Genomic DNA, 16,402 nt, shown 5'->3' on the forward strand with positions numbered 1-16,402 from the left:
TTCAGGACGAACTTTCGACTCTGGGTTCTATTCAGATGCCCTTTCAAGTGTGAGCTGGACTTCACTGCCCTGAGCTGGCCATGTGCTCTGTTCACACACGAAGGTCTCTTCCTTCCTTTCCTTGCAAATTCAGGCAAATGTAGGGCCCTTGTTCCTCTAAACCTTTCGGGTAGCTCTGTCTCTTCAGGGCTCAGACCTGGGCTCACAGCCCCTCTGCTCCTGCCTGCTACCAAGGCAAGTTCTGAGAGCAGAAGGTGGTCCCTGCCATCCTCAGCTGGCTTTAGTACTATCTAAAGAGGCCACATCTTTGGCATCCATTGCCTTCACCGTCTGAACCGGCACAGCCCAGGCTGAGCTGAGTGTCAGCTGCTCTGAGCAGGTCTCCCAGGTTTGTGCAGGCTGCCACATGTGTCTGTGATCAAACCGTTCCACTGCATGGACATCTGGGTATGGGTAATGCCATGATGAATGAAATGCCAGGGAGCAGGTTAATGGGGTATGTCCTGGGTCACAGACATAACGTACTTAACAATTTTGGGAGCCCCAATGCCATTCCCATGGCTGCACAGTTCTGTATCCCAATGACTCATCACTCTTACCCATTCCCCATTTTCTGATGATAGCCCCACTTGTATATTGTGATGATTCTGGGACCTTCATCCTTAGATAAATTCTGTCTTGAGTCCCTACAATGATAGCATTGAATTTGCAGTTTTCAAACCTAACAAGCTGGCAGGAGAGTTCCCCTTAGTATTTTTGTAGTACTTCTCCGATGCAGGAGGGTCAACCCTAACCCTGAGTCAGCCCTGCAGTGGACCTCTCCGAGAAGCTCTGGGAAGGAATGAGTAAATGCATCTTCTCCGTCACTGGTTTTTATGGTAAGTGAGACACCCGAGGTTCTTCAAACAATTATATTTCATAGAATTTTACTCTTCTACTAACAAATTCATACAAAGACAAAAGCCTATAAAAGGAAAACACGAGACTGATTTGAATGGCCACAGTTACCAGGAACACAGAATTTGCAAGAGAAAGGAGGCCAACACTCTTGACAGGGGCTCTTGTGAGCAGTGACCCAGAACCTGGAAAAGCCTACCACCTAGGGCATTCCTAATGGCTGGCAGAGGTGCCCCACCTGCTCTGCTCAGGAGTTTGAACCAAAGTCAGAGCAGGAGTGGAAACCACTATGCTGATGGGGATACACGCTGGGCAGCAGTTACCCTGGCAAGCTGACCTCTGGCTGCCTAACAGCGTCTGAGGAACCCGTACAGGTGCAAACTTGGCCTCTACCCCGACGGGAACTTCCTGAATACGGACAGGATTGATTCTCTTGGAGGAAGCCAGAGATGGCCCAGGGCCTGGCAGCATGGGGCATCCACACAGAAGCTATCTCTATCAAGCTTCCCCAGGGAGGATTAAATAAATAAATACATCATACAGAACATGAGGAACGGATCGCTGCTGTTGCCCACAGCCTTCGAACAGACCATGACCTGCAGAGCAGAGTGCACAAGGGTAAAGTGCAAATCATCTGTCAGGTTCTTAAAAAGTACAGAGGTGTCTGTGGCCCCATGGCAGGGGACAAGAGACTCAGCCAGAAACACCCAGGGCCATGGCTGCTGATGCTGAGGGTGCTGGGCTGGGGCTTGTTCTTCTCCCAGGAGGGTGGGGGATGGGACGGCATGTCATATGTGCAAAGCGGTACGCTGAGCCACACCGTGGTTCACACTCTGGAAGGCTCCTGTTGTCATGGATTGTGCGCAGAACTCCCAGTGTTCCTGCTTTTTGGTTTTCACACTGTGGCTCTCTGTGGTCACCTGCCTGAGGTTCCCAGCTCAGTGCTTATGAAGTAAAGTGTCTGGGTTCCCATGAGAAGAAAAAGCAGACTGGCTGCAGGTAGCCCTGACTCTGCAGAACCAAAGTTCTCTCTCTGCAGGCGCTCCTAGGGCATTAACTCAGATGGGAACACAGCTGGCAGGCACCACCCACCCAAAGGGTGACCTACTCCTACCCTGTAAACACCATCTCACTTCCCAGTGGTGCCCTGAGCCGTGCCTGAGGAGTGTGGACAGGAGTGAGGAGGTCAGCGTGGACAGTGCCCAGCTTGCTTACTGTACAGAAAGCACAGCAAGGCTCCTCAAATGAGCAAGGAAGGCAGGCGCCAGTGGGGAACAGCCCACTGGCATCCTAGCCCAAGGAACTGTGTGCTTGTTCATGTGTTCTGGACAGGGTAGACATGAAATGTAACTGCCATAAAATACGGGACAGTCGTCCACAGGAAAGATCCTAGGATCTGGAGGTGAGGCCCTGCCTGGCTGGAAAGAGCTGACCCCAGAGTCCATGGGTATACCTACCACTGCCCACAATGATGCAAGGAGCCATTCCTGTCAGGTCAACTCTAGGCGCTCCCCTGGAGCATCTTCTGCTTGGAGGAAGCCTAGGGTGTTATGTCTGTGAGAAGCCATGTATGACCAAAATCACTGCAGCATCTGGGAGGGCAGTGCCAGGGCAGCGGCCATCAGTCATTGGCATGCCGGTGGGGCCAAGCTTGGCGCCGGCTGCTACACAGTCCTGACCCCGTCCAGGTGTGTCCGGGCTACAGGTGTTAGGAGTAGATGGTGATGACTTCCCGGCCACCACCCCTGACCAGGAGGACCCTATTCAGCCCCTCGGTTAAGACCTCAAGAAACTCCATGTCTGTGGTGACAGTTAAGGCCATACCAATCTCAAGTGACCGACCGCACAAAGGATTCCAGTTCATACTGTAGTCAGCCCGGGGAAGCCAAGGCCAGTGGCAGGTGGGCAGACCCCAAGGGGCTAGGGACACTAGGACAGAGGAACTGAGGGGTGGTGCTAGGAAACAACAGGAAGGAAACTGCAACCTCCAGAGGGCAGAGATTCCTGGGGCTTCCAGCTACTAAGCCTATCCACTTAAAACCAATCGGCACTGGGTCACAGGAAGCCTGGTGGTTAGGTGGTCTCTGACCAGGAAACCTGAGGAAACGTCTCCCTCGTTTACCAATGTGGTCCCCAGTGGCTGTCCAACAAGACCCCAGAGATACCCTGACACCAGCAAAGCACAAACTGTCAAGGTTGTGGCCAGCAGACTGAGCTGTGAAACTTAGAACATCTGTCCTCCTTATGTGCCGCTGGGGAGACTAAGCTCAGGTGGCCTCAGGGAGCATCCTGGGAGGAGGACACCCATCCAGGCTATAACGACAGCTCTGCTGGTGGGAGGGAGGCTTGGGTCGGAGTGCACTCGCTAGGCGTTCAGGGGGCCCGGTTCCTGTCCTACTTTATGCTCAAATGCAATGTCATTTCTCCAAAGGCTAGGAAGGACCCGCCAGCCAGTGTATCCAGACTCCATGGCACTTGCCTACCTCTGTCCTATCTTCTAGGTTCCCAGGGCAATTCAGGGCACACAACAGGTAGAAAAGCATGCTCTGGCAATGATGGGCCCCGGTGGACCCCTCATTGTACCTCAAATCACTGCCTGTCTTAGGGGCACCCCACATGCCTTCCCCAGCTCATAGGAATTGAGGTTCCGAGAACAAGAGGAACGAGGTCTGACAGTGCCGTAGCTGCAATACTGTTCACCCCCACCAGCAGGAAACATTGCAAAGGATACAGTTCTCATCCCCCTGCCGATTTTTCGGAGGGCCTGGCATATTCAGCAGGACCAGTTGTGCATCCTGGGACTTGTTGAGGACAACGCCATTGAGCTTCACAGCAGTATGCATCCTCCTGACGTTGGACTGGTCCCTGGGAGGAGGGTGGTACAGGGGGCAGCACAGTGAGCTGGAGGCCTGCAGCCTGCCCAGCTCTCCTGTTTGGTTCATGTGTGCTAGGAAGGGCTCAGCGAATCATGAGGTCAGGTGTGGGGTGACTTACTTAGCAGCAGAAAGCATTTGGCTCTAGATATTTTAGAACAGGGCATCACTAAACTGCTAAGCTTCTAGTGACCATAAAGTAATGCAGATAAACTACAATGCATTCAGTAAGCTGCACTTGCGAAGCAGCCATCAGGCCAGGCAGAAACGGGGTGTGGGGCGCAGCAGCTGTCTGGGCAGACATGGGAAGTGGCCTGCCTGCCTCTTAGGGCAGTGGTACAACTGCTGAATCCCTGGCATCCTCCTGACCGTCTGGTGCTGCCAGGTAGCAGACCTGTTGAACTGGGTACACAGTACTCAGGTCTGGAGAGGTCATGACACCACCACCCAGGTACTATCAAGTTCTGTGCTGCCACTGGGAGTCAGCAGAGAATTGGGTTTGGGCTCAGGTACCCCTCTTTCCTACCCTTAGCCAATCCAGATGACACTTCCAAGCTGTGACTAAGAAATAAGAGCTTCTAGCACTGTGTGGCTCAGATACTTGTTTGCAGCCTCTGGAGTGAGCAGAACATCACTGAGCTCTACACCATGTGTTCTGTTGCTATCTGGGGCTCTGTACTCCTCACTAGCACAGATAAGTACTCAGGTACCTGCAAGACAGAGGCTAGCCTTCTCATCTACCATGCATCCCCTCTCTAAAGAACTAGATAAACTGCATGTAGAACCAATGTTCAGGGAACTTCCTTGGGAAACTTTGCCACAGGGCACTACCTGTCCCATGAATCTACGTTTCTATCTATACTGGGACATCTGACACATCCCTGAGCTCAGGACATAGGGCAGAATCTGTGGCCAGCCTGCTCATCGGCCCATACAGTCTTGATTGAGGCATCTGTGCCTCAGATACAGGGACAGGCAGATGAAGCTGCCATTTGAGGGTCAGAGAGAGGTCCTGAGATGCCCCAGGATCACACCCACTGATCAACACAACTCTAAGCCAAATATATCAGCTTGTAACTGCCGTTCTCCAGGGGAAAAAAAAGTCATGGGCCCTTTATCTTCTCTCTTCAGTTTAATTTGATAAAATTATAGGTCAGACTCTGTGGCACCATCCAAGCCTTTCATTACCGGAACCCTGAATTCACTGCATGGAAAGGGCACAATTACTGTGTGTTCGGTCCAACAGCAGTTCCCAAACTGCATGCAATGCAAGAGCCTAGTGTGAGAGCATACAGCAGCCACATGGAACCTGAGTGTCAGTTCTGGGTCTGGCCTGTTAGCCATTCCATGTGGCATGTCCTGCTGGAACTAGAGAGACACCAGAGGGTCCAGGAAAGGTCCTTAAGTTCTGAAAGCTAACCAAATCCTACCTCTGCTCCCAGTAACACGGCAGAGTTAATCAGTAAAATGTCTTGTACAAATGAACTTTCTAGACGATGTCCAGACCTGGGACTATAAGTCTACACAGCAGTCTTGACAGCAGGAGGTAAAGTCACATGTCCTTGGCTGGCTATCAGCAGAGCTGCCCAAGACCATCCAAAATAGAAAATACATGCACTCAAATGTCTACAAATGCTAATAGGTACACACCAACACACATGCAGGTGGGTACATTGGCAAGTAAACAAACACCAATGTTCTCAATCCAGCACACATGCTCATCTAACTGACAACACATGCATGAGCTTTAATTGGTGCACACATGTTCTAGTTGTGTACACATTTTCTAACTGGTACACACATGCACTCTACCAACATTTTCTAACCAACACACATCTGCTCTGGGGAAATTGTGAAAGGAAGCACATCTCTTGCTAGACTAACCAGGAAATGGGCCTGATCACTAGAGCTTCTTCCTGGCCTTGGCTAAGTAAGGCAAGCCAGGGTCTTGAAAGATAAGTAAGTACCCTACACCAAGATTCCCTATGTGTGTCCAGGGATCTATATATACATATAGGTACATGTGTACAAGAGGTGTGGGGTCAAACCCTGTTATGTGTTTTAATAAACTATGGGGATAGGAGGCTTTTAGATTTGCAGGGAGCAGGAAGCCTGGGTGGCTCAGCTTCCCTAGTTGGCCAAGCTTCTCAAGGTTCCCTCAAGTATCTGAGTAATTCAGGTACAGTCATATAACCAAGAGCTCCTTACCAGTACCTTGTGCACTACCTGCTTGTTAGGGACAACAGCACAGAATAACCGGAGGGAGGCAGGACAAGGACAACACAGAAGAAAGGACCAGAGCAACATCTCCAGGCAACCTCAGCCTGTCTTCCTAGAATGTTCCCAGCCATGGGTTTGGCACATGGACCCTCAGACTTTGGATCCCTGCCTGACTCCTGGCCCTGATGTCCAGTCCAAGAGCGCACACATAGGTAGTTTGATCACACAGAATTGATCCACATCCCCTTCTCAGTGGAGAGCAAAGAATGGAAGCCTCCTGGATGGATGGTGAGCTGAAAGCAAGTTTACGTTGACTGAGTCGATCTGGAGGGATGTGGGTGAATTTGCACATTGCTGCAGGAAGCACACACCTGCCCCCTTTCAGAGCAGCTCAGAACCAGCCCTCTGACACTATCTTTGGTGTCACTTAGGGAATGGCATCTGGGTGTGTGTCCTGAGCCACTCTGAGGGGAGGCAGTGAGGTCAACAGGATGCTCTACATACACACAGGGCTGTACACACGCAGGCATGCAAGCAACTCGGTCTAAGAGGCTAAAAACAAAGGTGCACTTACAGGTTTCCCCACTCTCTACATGGAAGAGAACACAAAGAGCAGGTTACTCCAGCAGAGGGCTCCACACAGTTGAGCCAATTCAAGTACTGGTGGCCATGCTAAGCTGGTAAAATGGCTGGCCTCGGTCCTCCAATGGATTCTCATTCCACGGGACCCAAAGCCCTCTCTCCCTTCCTAGGAACTTGGAGCTTTAGTATCATCCCACCAAGAAGACCCAGTTAAAGGGGGCTCTGGCCCTCCTTCAGGCTTGGGGGGTATGTCAGCAGGACTTAACCAAACCTGTCATGACGGCATCCCCGTAACTCTGTGATAGCCACAAGGACCTCAGTCTTGAGGTTCTCAAGTCAGGCAAAATGATGGGGGCCCCAGAGGTCCATGGCAGCAGCCTAGACTATCGGGGCTCTGGAGCTCCACCTTTCCAAGGGGAATAAACTGCTCTCTCCCAGCTGTGGAAAGTCATTAGCAGCAGGACAGTAAGGCTCACACCCCAACCCCTTGTGACCTGGCTCACTGGCACTGAGAGCACAGCCTTGGGCTGGTCCCAGTTCTCTGCAGGCCTGTGGGCTAGCGGATGTGCCTTCCAAAATTCTTTCGAGGGCAGGAATAGGAGTCTGTCCTCACTGTGCACTGGCCCAGCCCACATGGACACTCACGGCTTTAGGCTGAAGAGGTCTTTGAACCCTGATGCACTGGTGTCCTTGTTCCTGTGTTTCTCTGCAATGAGTTTCTCTTTTGTCCACGTCATCTGCACTTTGTCAGGTGTTGGAGGGGCTTGGGTTCTAGCAGCTGCTGTGGTATGGGATGCTGTGTTCCTGTCGTGAATCAGCTGGGCCTGGTGAGGGGACAGCAGAAGTTCAGAACAGACAGTGGCTCTTGAAAGCCACCCTGGAGAGAACCTGACCAGAGAGGCAGCAGGTTTAGAATGGACCAAGAGGATTCATGTGCACCGGGCTAGGACCCCTCAACCACTGGACAGCAGCTCCAGAGGGCCCTGGCACTATCCTCACCCCACAGGGGTCTCCCTATCTCTTGTACTACCAGATGGACTTTTGGTTCCCTCTACCACCTCCTCCTACCTCACTTTCCTGCCTTAAAAGCAGAAAAAAGGATCCAGGACTCTGCTGAGCTACACTGGTGCCATAGACGCCTTACTTGGTGTAGCCCTTGACCTCTCAATCATCAGCCCTTACCAGCATACACACCATCGTATACCTCTATGGCAGTTTCTATCTTAGAGAGGGTCTTGCCTCAACCCCTCTGGCTGCCAGCGAAGCAGGGCCTGCCAGGCTCACAGAAGCTTTGGAGGGTCATAAATGAGTGGTGCCTGGTAGTCCTGGGAGGATGAACGAGGGGAGTGCCTAACTATACAGCCCCATCCAGTGCCTTAGGCACCAAGGGAGTGGGGTGAATATTTAAAGATTTCCTTGAGACCAACCTGCAACCCTAGGCCAAGGGGCAAAGGTCTGAACAGTTCTTCCTCTTGCCTGGGCTATGAGAGTCATCACCAATTCTCTCAATCCGGGCTGTCAACAGCCAGGGACAAAAGAGGACACGGTATCTGTCTCAGAGTCACAGCAAAAGCTCAGAGAGGGAACTTCTAGGACTCCAGTGGGGACAAAAGACTCAAGGAGGCCTTGGTCCAGTAAGCACATCCACCCACATGGAGGCTAAGTGGGGCAACATGCAACTGGAGATATAGAGATCCCCACATGGAAGCCCTCATAACCAGGACTCATAAATGTCCACAGGACAAATCAGTATCTCAAGGGCAGCAAGAGGTGGCCACTTAACATTTTCATATTGACAATGTGAGTGAGCCACTGGCTGATGAGGGTACATAAGGGCGGGCATACTCTCTGTGGGGTCCAGACAAGTGAGTCTGGATGGGTGAGGAACTGCCACCTGACTCTCATAGCCTTAGCCAGTGTGGGTAAGAACTCGCTGCCTGCTCACCTGCAGAACCCCAGCCAGGGTGGGTCAAGATCCACCAGGGAATGCTACTCATGCTGAGCCATTCAGTCCTTTCTGTACAGCAGGGGTCATCAGGGGCCTCCAGGATGGAGACCCACAAAGTAAGGCTCAGCCTTGACTGAGATGGCAGCATGGGTCAGCTCAGCTGTCTGACCTTCATGGTCCTTCAGTGCCCTCACCCGCAACATGGCCTTAACTTCTTCACAGCTTCCACAGGGTTACCCACCATATTAGCAGTGCAACTGAAGGTTCCCACCCATCCTGCTGAGCTGCTCCAAACAAACTAGTGGCCTCTGTCCCACATGGAGGCACATCCCTGCTGAAGTCAGACTCTTGAATGCCATCCCTCCTACCCCAAACCCTCCTTTATCTGAGTTAAGTAATTCTCTAGGGTAAGGATACCACTTAATCCAGTATTCTTTGTCCTGGCTGAAGCCAGAACAGACGAGTTGCCATTGGGATACCCTACAGCCCACAGGGATGGTGACAGAAACAAAGCCACTGAATCTTCCCAGACAGTGTTGGAGCCAGCAGGCATCCACGCTATAATCTCTGTCCACAGACGTGGAAGTCATTCTGTATGGGCCCTAGTTCTGTCTCCTGCTCCACCAACTCTACTAAGAACCTGGGGTGATCACTGCTCTGATTCTAGCTTAGTCACATGACCCATCTGCTAACCATGGCCAATTCTCATGGACAGTGAGGTCACAAAGTGGTGGGAGGCAGAGGGTTCTTGTGCCCCTGTGACCACACGTTATCACTGCACCCACAGAGAATCATTCCCTCCACCCAATCTGCCACTGCAAAACCACATCTAAGAATCTGTAGTTTGTACAGCCAAACCCCTGAGGGCACAACCTCAAACGAGGTGATGTCCTGTTATCCAATACCTGAACCTTTCCTAGGAATGACGTGACCACAGAGATGCCAGCCCTCGAGTCACACTGTACCAACGGGTACAGGTAGCCATGCTTGCTCTTCTTGAACAGTCAATGCCAAATGCCACAGGAATGCTGTTAATCCAGAGCCATGCGTTGCTGGGTTGCCCTCTGCCCATCAGCACCGATCCCACATCTGGGGCCGGACGGCGCTGACCCTACCTACCTTCTTCTCTCCAGTGCACTTACCTCTCTCTCCCGCTCATTCTTTGACAACTGCATCTGTTTCAGCATCTGTGACCTCTGCTCCATCATTAGCGTCTTCTCATAGGTGAATGCAGAAATGTCATTTTCAACCTAAAAAGTATCAAGCCACAAAAGTAAACAATGTATACAAAACATAGTGTCACTGCCAACCACCTACCTGACCCCCTTTGTCAAGCGGACCTAAGCAAGCAGTGCCCATGCACCCTAGGCCGAGAATTCTGTCCCAGGTGCGTCTCTATGCCAGAGCAGCCTGGGAAGAATGTGTGATACGGATGGAAACGTGTGGGTGCAGTGGAGAAGTTACAGCCTACCTACATTCCTGTTGGGGACTCTGCAACATCACCACACAGGCAGTGATGCTGCTGCATCTCACACTGACCAGGCACACAGCTGTTGGGGTGCTGGACAAAGTATTCTTGGCTTGTCTGCAGGAGCTGTGGTCTCAAGGGACACATGCTCCCAAATAACTGATGTCATTTCCTGTCTCTGACAAGCTCACCCCTCACAGGATTACTAAATCCACAGGGAAGACACCCAAACCAAGGGACAGCAACTAGTTAGTGACTTGAGGATCTTGACTATGGGCACTCAGAATAGCCCTGCCTGTCAAACACCCAAGCCCTTGTCAGCTGACCGTGTTCCCAAGGGTAGGGACATAGACCTCTGTATGTGAGTGGAAACTCAGGAATGCAGGAACCAACCTCCTGGGGCAGGGCTGAAACTGAGGGGTTGGACAGCCTCATACATGTACATCATACATACAGGTCCAGGCCAGTGCCTGGCTGCTGGTCTCCATGCCCAGCTCTGGGCTGCCTGTTACTAAGTCAAAGATGGTTTCTGACTGCCAATAATGCTATTTCTATGACTTCTAGGTGTGGCCAGACCTAGAGTGCCATCTACAGAGGAGGCTGCAAGCAGAAGCCACAGAGAGCAAGTCTGCAACTCCAAATGGCTGCGAAATGTCCAAATGTGGATATGCATATCTGAACAGCACACTCAGAGCACAAAATCCAGTGATACCCAACCTGCTCTCTGACTTACACAAAGCTCTTATAGAGGGAAGAAAATACAGCCCTGTACCACACGGTTCCCTGGGAGCTGACAGGAAAATGCAAGCAGTCGTCAATAATGCAGGGAGATGCTGGCCTCATCCATGATTAAAGAGACCCAGCCAGGGACAAGCAGTTTGAAGTTCTGCAGCCCCAGAGCTGGGCTTCTCTGTGACCATGGGAGGGGAGAGGGTCTAATGTGGCACTCTCCGTGGACATGGAGAGGGAATGGGCCCTTCTGGAACATCCTTCACCACACGTAACCCCTCCGTGTGGTTGTAGAAGAGAAAGAGGCCTCTCTGGGACTATTTCTACCAAACGTGACACCCTCCCAATTCTACCTTAAGGACCGAGCTGCACAGCCATGCACAGACTGCAGGGCCAACATGGGTGTCATCAATGATCAAATGATCAAGGAGTAAGCCATACAGACCACACAAGCGAGAACATGGCATTCAGAGGAAGCAGAAGGCAAGAAGGAGTGAAGGACACACAGTTCATCCACATGGGGCTGCTTAGTCATGGGGACAATCTTGGGTCCTCAGGCACAGCTGGAGTAGGCATCTCTCAGAATCAACTTCACTCCTTAGTCTGCTGTTTCTGCTGTAACCCAGTCTCTTTATTCTACCTGTTAGCCCCACACTCGTGACCTATTTACCCACAGATGGAAGTCATTTCTAACTGTGGAACTATGAAACCACAGACAAAAACAGAGCCAAGGACTCCAGACCTGTGGGCAGGCCTCACCCCTAGGGACTACACCCCACAGGCCTTGTTCACCAGAGCTGCTGTCAACTGAGACATGCTCAGACACAGGGGATGGACACGGTGAGACTACACAGTAACTCAGGGGAGCATGCAGGAGCATACGCACCATCTCCACCACCTCCACCTCAGCACTGATCCTGAGGTGGTACAGGAACATCTGCAGGTCCTTCTTCATCTGGATGCTGTTATCATCCACCTGGGCTACAGTGAAGATACGCATCCGGCACTTCCGCCACACCTGGGGAAGGGAGGGGACATTTCTGCAGGAACTCAAGCGAGGCCACACCCTTCACGTAGTGGTGTGCCTGTAGCCTAGCCGATGCCCCGTGTCCCTGCGGCAGACACCTTGTGCTGGCGCAGCAGGAAGGGCAGCAGCATGAGCATGCCCCCGTCATGCACGATCCACCACACATCGATGTTCCCGTCACTGAAGCGCTCTTGGTTCTGCGGGAACAAGTCGATGTTTTTGGCCACCAACAATGCCTGATGAGCTGCTGTAGTGTCACGGACAGTGTCTGTGGAGAGAAGCACACATGGGTGAGATCTCGGGGTGGTGGAGCCAGCTTCCCTCCAGATAGTGGGAATGGGCCCTTCTGGAGGGCCACCCTTAATCACAGGCTAAGGAGGCAGGGTTCCATGAAGTCATCTACCCAGGAGGACACCAAGGAACGACTTTCATGTCACCAGCAGCTACTCCATCATCTCCAGAAGGTTGTGTGTCACACTCTAGGAAAACCCCCAGATGGAGACTGAGCTTGGGCATTAGGGGAGAAAGTATTAAAGACTGTAAAGTAGCCATTTGCTTTCCCAGTGACTAACAACTTGGCAAGCACATTCAAAGGCCCCAAGTATATACTCTCTGGCCAGACTTGGGTATGACAGTGACATGCCTGGGGCTATCATGGAACCTGGGGGTGGGGGGGTGGGGATGGGGATGGTTGCCACACCCACCCACAAAGTTCTTCCAGGAGAAAGGGTTATCTGCCTGCTTCCAAGCCTCTGGCCAGGCCATGAGGACAGTGTTGTGTTTCATGCCGCCAAGGCCAGCTGACTGGATCAGGTGGGATGCACCATCTCGCAGGTTGGAGGACACCACCAGTTGGCAGAAGCCTTTGGTCTTCTCCGCACTCATCAGAGACCGGATGTTCTGTGGAAGTTTGGGGGGGCGGTGTCAGAACGTGATATCAAGACACACATCAGGGGCATCATGTCAGTCCCTGCTGCAGTGATGCCACAGCCTGGCATCTAGGGAGAGAGACTTGGTGGAGTTGCTGGACACGTGTGTTTGCACATATATGTGAGAGTAAACCTGGCACATGAGGCACAGCTGTGTGTAGGTGTCAATGAGGGTCACCACCAGGGTACACCAGATAGTGCCTTAAAGTGATCTCTGAGTGGGGGTCATATCAGACAATGATCATCAAATGTTTAAATGCTTCATGGTAATGGGTCGACTTTAACAGACTTTGAGCAAACTGAGAGCTCCAGCAAGAATTACCAGACAAGCTACAATGTCATTCTCCACTTTTGTCTACTCTGTCATTCCATCACTATGTCAGGCATCCACCAGCTCCTCCTCCCCAGAGCAGCTGGGGGTCAATGGAAAGGTTGGACACTGTGACTCAGGGCACACCGTTCACTAACACTAGGGATGCTGTTGTTCTTCTACCGTGGCCAAGCTACTAGGTGTCCTTGGGTGCAGGGTGTCAGGTAGTACCTAGAGGAACGGCCCTACTAGACTTCACACTTATGCGGATGGTGAGCCTCATGCCTACGCACTGTCCATTAGACTAGGAAGGCCACATCACTGGTAGGCACACACTTTTCACACTTTATGTAAGCATAGAGAGGAGTCCCTCTTCATGTAGTCCCTGATGAAATTCAGACTTAATATTGATGCTGTGAGAGTCAAGACGTTGGAGACCCTGTAATTAGATGAATGTGGTTTGCATGGAAGGTAGATGTGCTTGGGGAACTGGGACTGTGAGGGTTGAGTGGTGCTCCCAAGAGGGTGCTCCCAAAGAGGGTGCTCCCAAAGAGGCTCATCATGACCATGCTATAGCCAAGATGGGAATGTGACCTTACTTGGAAAGTGTCCTTGCAGAGTAACCCTGACTATTCCATGGGATCCTAAATCCAGTAACAAGTGTCCCTAAAAAGATAGGCAGAGAGACCTGAGACAGAAGGAGGCAGCCGTGTGGAGATGGAGGCTGAGGCTGAAAGGTGCCTGGAGTCCCAGGGCTAGACGAGGCAGGAAATACATTGGAGCCCACCCCGCCCACACCTCACTTCACCCAGTCCGGGTTTGCTCCACTGGCCACAGGACACACTTTCCTCCTTCCTTTGCCTGATTTCAGCTGCCTATGTCAGCCCCACCAGTGACCTTGCCCTACAGCTCCACAACTAAGGCTGTTGGTAATACACATGGGTTCCCAGCATGCTCTTTTCCCTCCTCCCTTACTTCCTGTTCACCCCCACCACCCATCAACCACCCAGGGTAGACCAGGCTCACACAGACATGTTCTACTTATAGAATTCTGTATAATTCAGGAACAATCTAAACATGCTGTCCTAAAAGGGGAACATGCCAGTGAGTGGGAGCCTGCAGCCCAGGCAGGAGGCGTGGCCACAGGGACACAGCTGCTCCCAGGCAGGAAGGAAAAGACAGTGCCCACGATGGGCTTTCACAGGAGAGCACTAGAGAGGCTGACTCAGCACGATGGTATGTGGCAGGGCTCTCTGTTGTCCTTCAGGCTGGAGCTGGCTAAAGGTCACAGCAGAGAAGGCTGTAGAGTACTGAGCAGAAGGACATACCTACTACACAGGGCACCAAAACACCACTGCCCTGGCTTTGTGATCCCTGACACTGGCTGCACATTGCTTCCCCTATGCTACAGACTCAAGGAGCTGGAGCTGGGTCTTCTTGCCTTACTGCTGGAGAAACTTGCCCTGACCAGGCAGGCACCGGGCCCAGGTCGGCACTGTAAACAGACAAGTCAGCACATCTGCCAAGGTGACTGTGGGCAGAGAAACCTCACAGGGGAGGAAGATGGGACCTCAGTTAGGGAAGGATGGGGTGACTCAAACCCTCAACCCTTCTCATGCAATTGGTGCAGTGGAAGGGAAAGGAATATTAATCCCATAAGTTAAGGAAACATGAAGTAACAAGATTCTTACACAAGCTTTGATCATTTAAAATGGCTTTCCCAAACTGTCCTTATTTTTATACTAGCATCAACAGTCTGGAGGACAGAGCTCCATCAGAAAAGTGAGACAAGTCCCAGACACTGGCACGAAGGACAGACAGACCCTTGGGCAGCTCCTTCTTGCTTTTGCTGATCAATAGAAATGACTAATTCCAAAGCTAAAGCCTCTCCTCATAACCTGCCTAAAAGTACTTAGAGACTAAAATCATCCAACCAGGGTTTGGGTGTGGCTCAGTGGCTGAGCACTTGTCTAGCATGTATGAGGCCTGGGTTCCCCACCCTCACCCCAGCACTACAGAAATAAAAGAATCAGACTGTTAGACATCAGTGAGAAAGCTAACGGTGCTTCTCATGTCTTATTAGAATGGAGGCTGAAAGTGGGGTCAGAGGATCCTCAGCAGCCACTGCCAGTGAGCCCAGGTAACAGGAGTCCATGCACACACACCCTTATAAGCTGCCCAAGGGGTGGTCTTAGCTCCAGGGACCTCCTCCAAAGTGTGGGAGGAGCCACCTGGAAAGGACATGTGCATGGCAGTGCTTAAAGCAGACATGGAGTCTTTGTGCCCAAGAATTATCACAGGATAACATCAAGAGCACCTCCAAGACAGCTACTTCCTTCCCCAGTAAGAGAATGCCTCTCAGACCAGCTGCAGGTCAGATACCAGCAGACAAGACAAAACACCGTCCATCCTTAAGGACAATAGCTAGGATGCTTCAATTCATGGGTTTACAGTCAACAGTAGCCAACGTTTAGAACCAAGGAGCCATATGCTGATGGACAATTGCTGGTCTCTGTGGAGGGGCAAGAGAAGGATCCATGGTTTTCCTGTCCTCCTTGAACTTCCTGAATCTCAGAGTGGCCTGAGCTGCCCCGGCAAGCGGTGCCATCATTGCAAAGGCCACAGGATTGTCACTCCAGACCAGGTTCACCAACAGCCATTCCCACCCAGGCCCACAGTCACTCCTCTAAGCAGCCTTACCACTTGGCATGGCCTGGACTCAGAAGTTAGGCTGCAGCTTCCAGACACACAGACAGCAGGAAACACAGATGCACAAGAGAGACCAGACATGGATGGCCATAAGAGAAAAAGCTGACTGATCACCCCCTCCAGAGAAGAGGGCGACATCTAGACTTGGCAGCCATGATAGAGCCCTGGGTAAGGTCCACTAATGGAGAGGGGAGCAAAAATTGTTTCTGACAATTTGGGAAACTGGACACACTGGAGGTGGACAATCAGAAAGGGTTCTAGACAGATGACAGAAGATGGTGTCACAGCAAAGGGCAGGTGGAGGTGACAAGACCCTGGACAGCAGGGGCTGGAGGTAGACATGAGGGGACTGAAGATTAGGCGCAAGATTTCTTGTCGTGAGTCTGAAAGTAGAGAGCTAAAAAAGCGTGTGTAGGAACCCAGGAGTTATGTGGCCGACAAACTGTGGGCAGCAGGCATCAGAGATGGCACCAGTGTGCTGTAGGAGCGGGTTCTGGTTACTCACCCCTCACTCACAGCATCAGGACATCTGGCAGCACACAGCCTCATTACCCACCATCTCTACACACTAGAAGGAGCTGGGTGCATGGGGAGCTATGCCGGGCACCAGGAACAGAGTGCCAAGCCTAGGCAAGGGGCCTCAGTCCTACAGCATGCTGAGTGCCGCTGCCACTCTCCTCTCTGTCTCAGGAGAACACACCTCACTTCAA

General features: G+C 51.8%; 1 protein-coding gene across 5 annotated transcripts in view; it reads right to left on the bottom strand.

The window, feature by feature from the left end:
• Positions 1 to 897: 897 nt before the first annotated feature.
• Positions 898 to 16,402, bottom strand: part of Slc12a7 (solute carrier family 12 member 7) — a 78,932-nt gene continuing 63,427 nt past the window's right edge. For 3 of the 5 annotated variants that reach the window (XM_016008295.3, XM_006990013.4, XM_076551658.1), the window contains exons 18-24: positions 12,449 to 12,644; positions 11,843 to 12,012; positions 11,604 to 11,735; positions 9,663 to 9,770; positions 7,218 to 7,396; positions 3,629 to 3,762; positions 898 to 2,697 (exon numbers count right to left, since the gene is read on the bottom strand). In XM_016008295.3, coding sequence (XP_015863781.2) covers positions 2,606 to 2,697; positions 3,629 to 3,762; positions 7,218 to 7,396; positions 9,663 to 9,770; positions 11,604 to 11,735; positions 11,843 to 12,012; positions 12,449 to 12,644 — 1,011 coding nt within the window. In that variant the 3' untranslated portion in view covers positions 898 to 2,605. Of the gene's footprint in view, positions 2,698 to 3,628; positions 3,763 to 6,564; positions 6,580 to 7,217; positions 7,397 to 9,662; positions 9,771 to 11,603; positions 11,736 to 11,842; positions 12,013 to 12,448; positions 12,645 to 16,402 lie in introns of all 5 variants that reach the window. The other 2 variants (XM_042261337.2, XM_042261338.2) reach the window with 1 other exon arrangement.

The sequence above is a fragment of the Peromyscus maniculatus genome, chromosome 15 (assembly GCF_049852395.1).
Source record: "Peromyscus maniculatus bairdii isolate BWxNUB_F1_BW_parent chromosome 15, HU_Pman_BW_mat_3.1, whole genome shotgun sequence".
NCBI classification, from domain to species: Eukaryota; Metazoa; Chordata; class Mammalia; order Rodentia; family Cricetidae; genus Peromyscus; species Peromyscus maniculatus.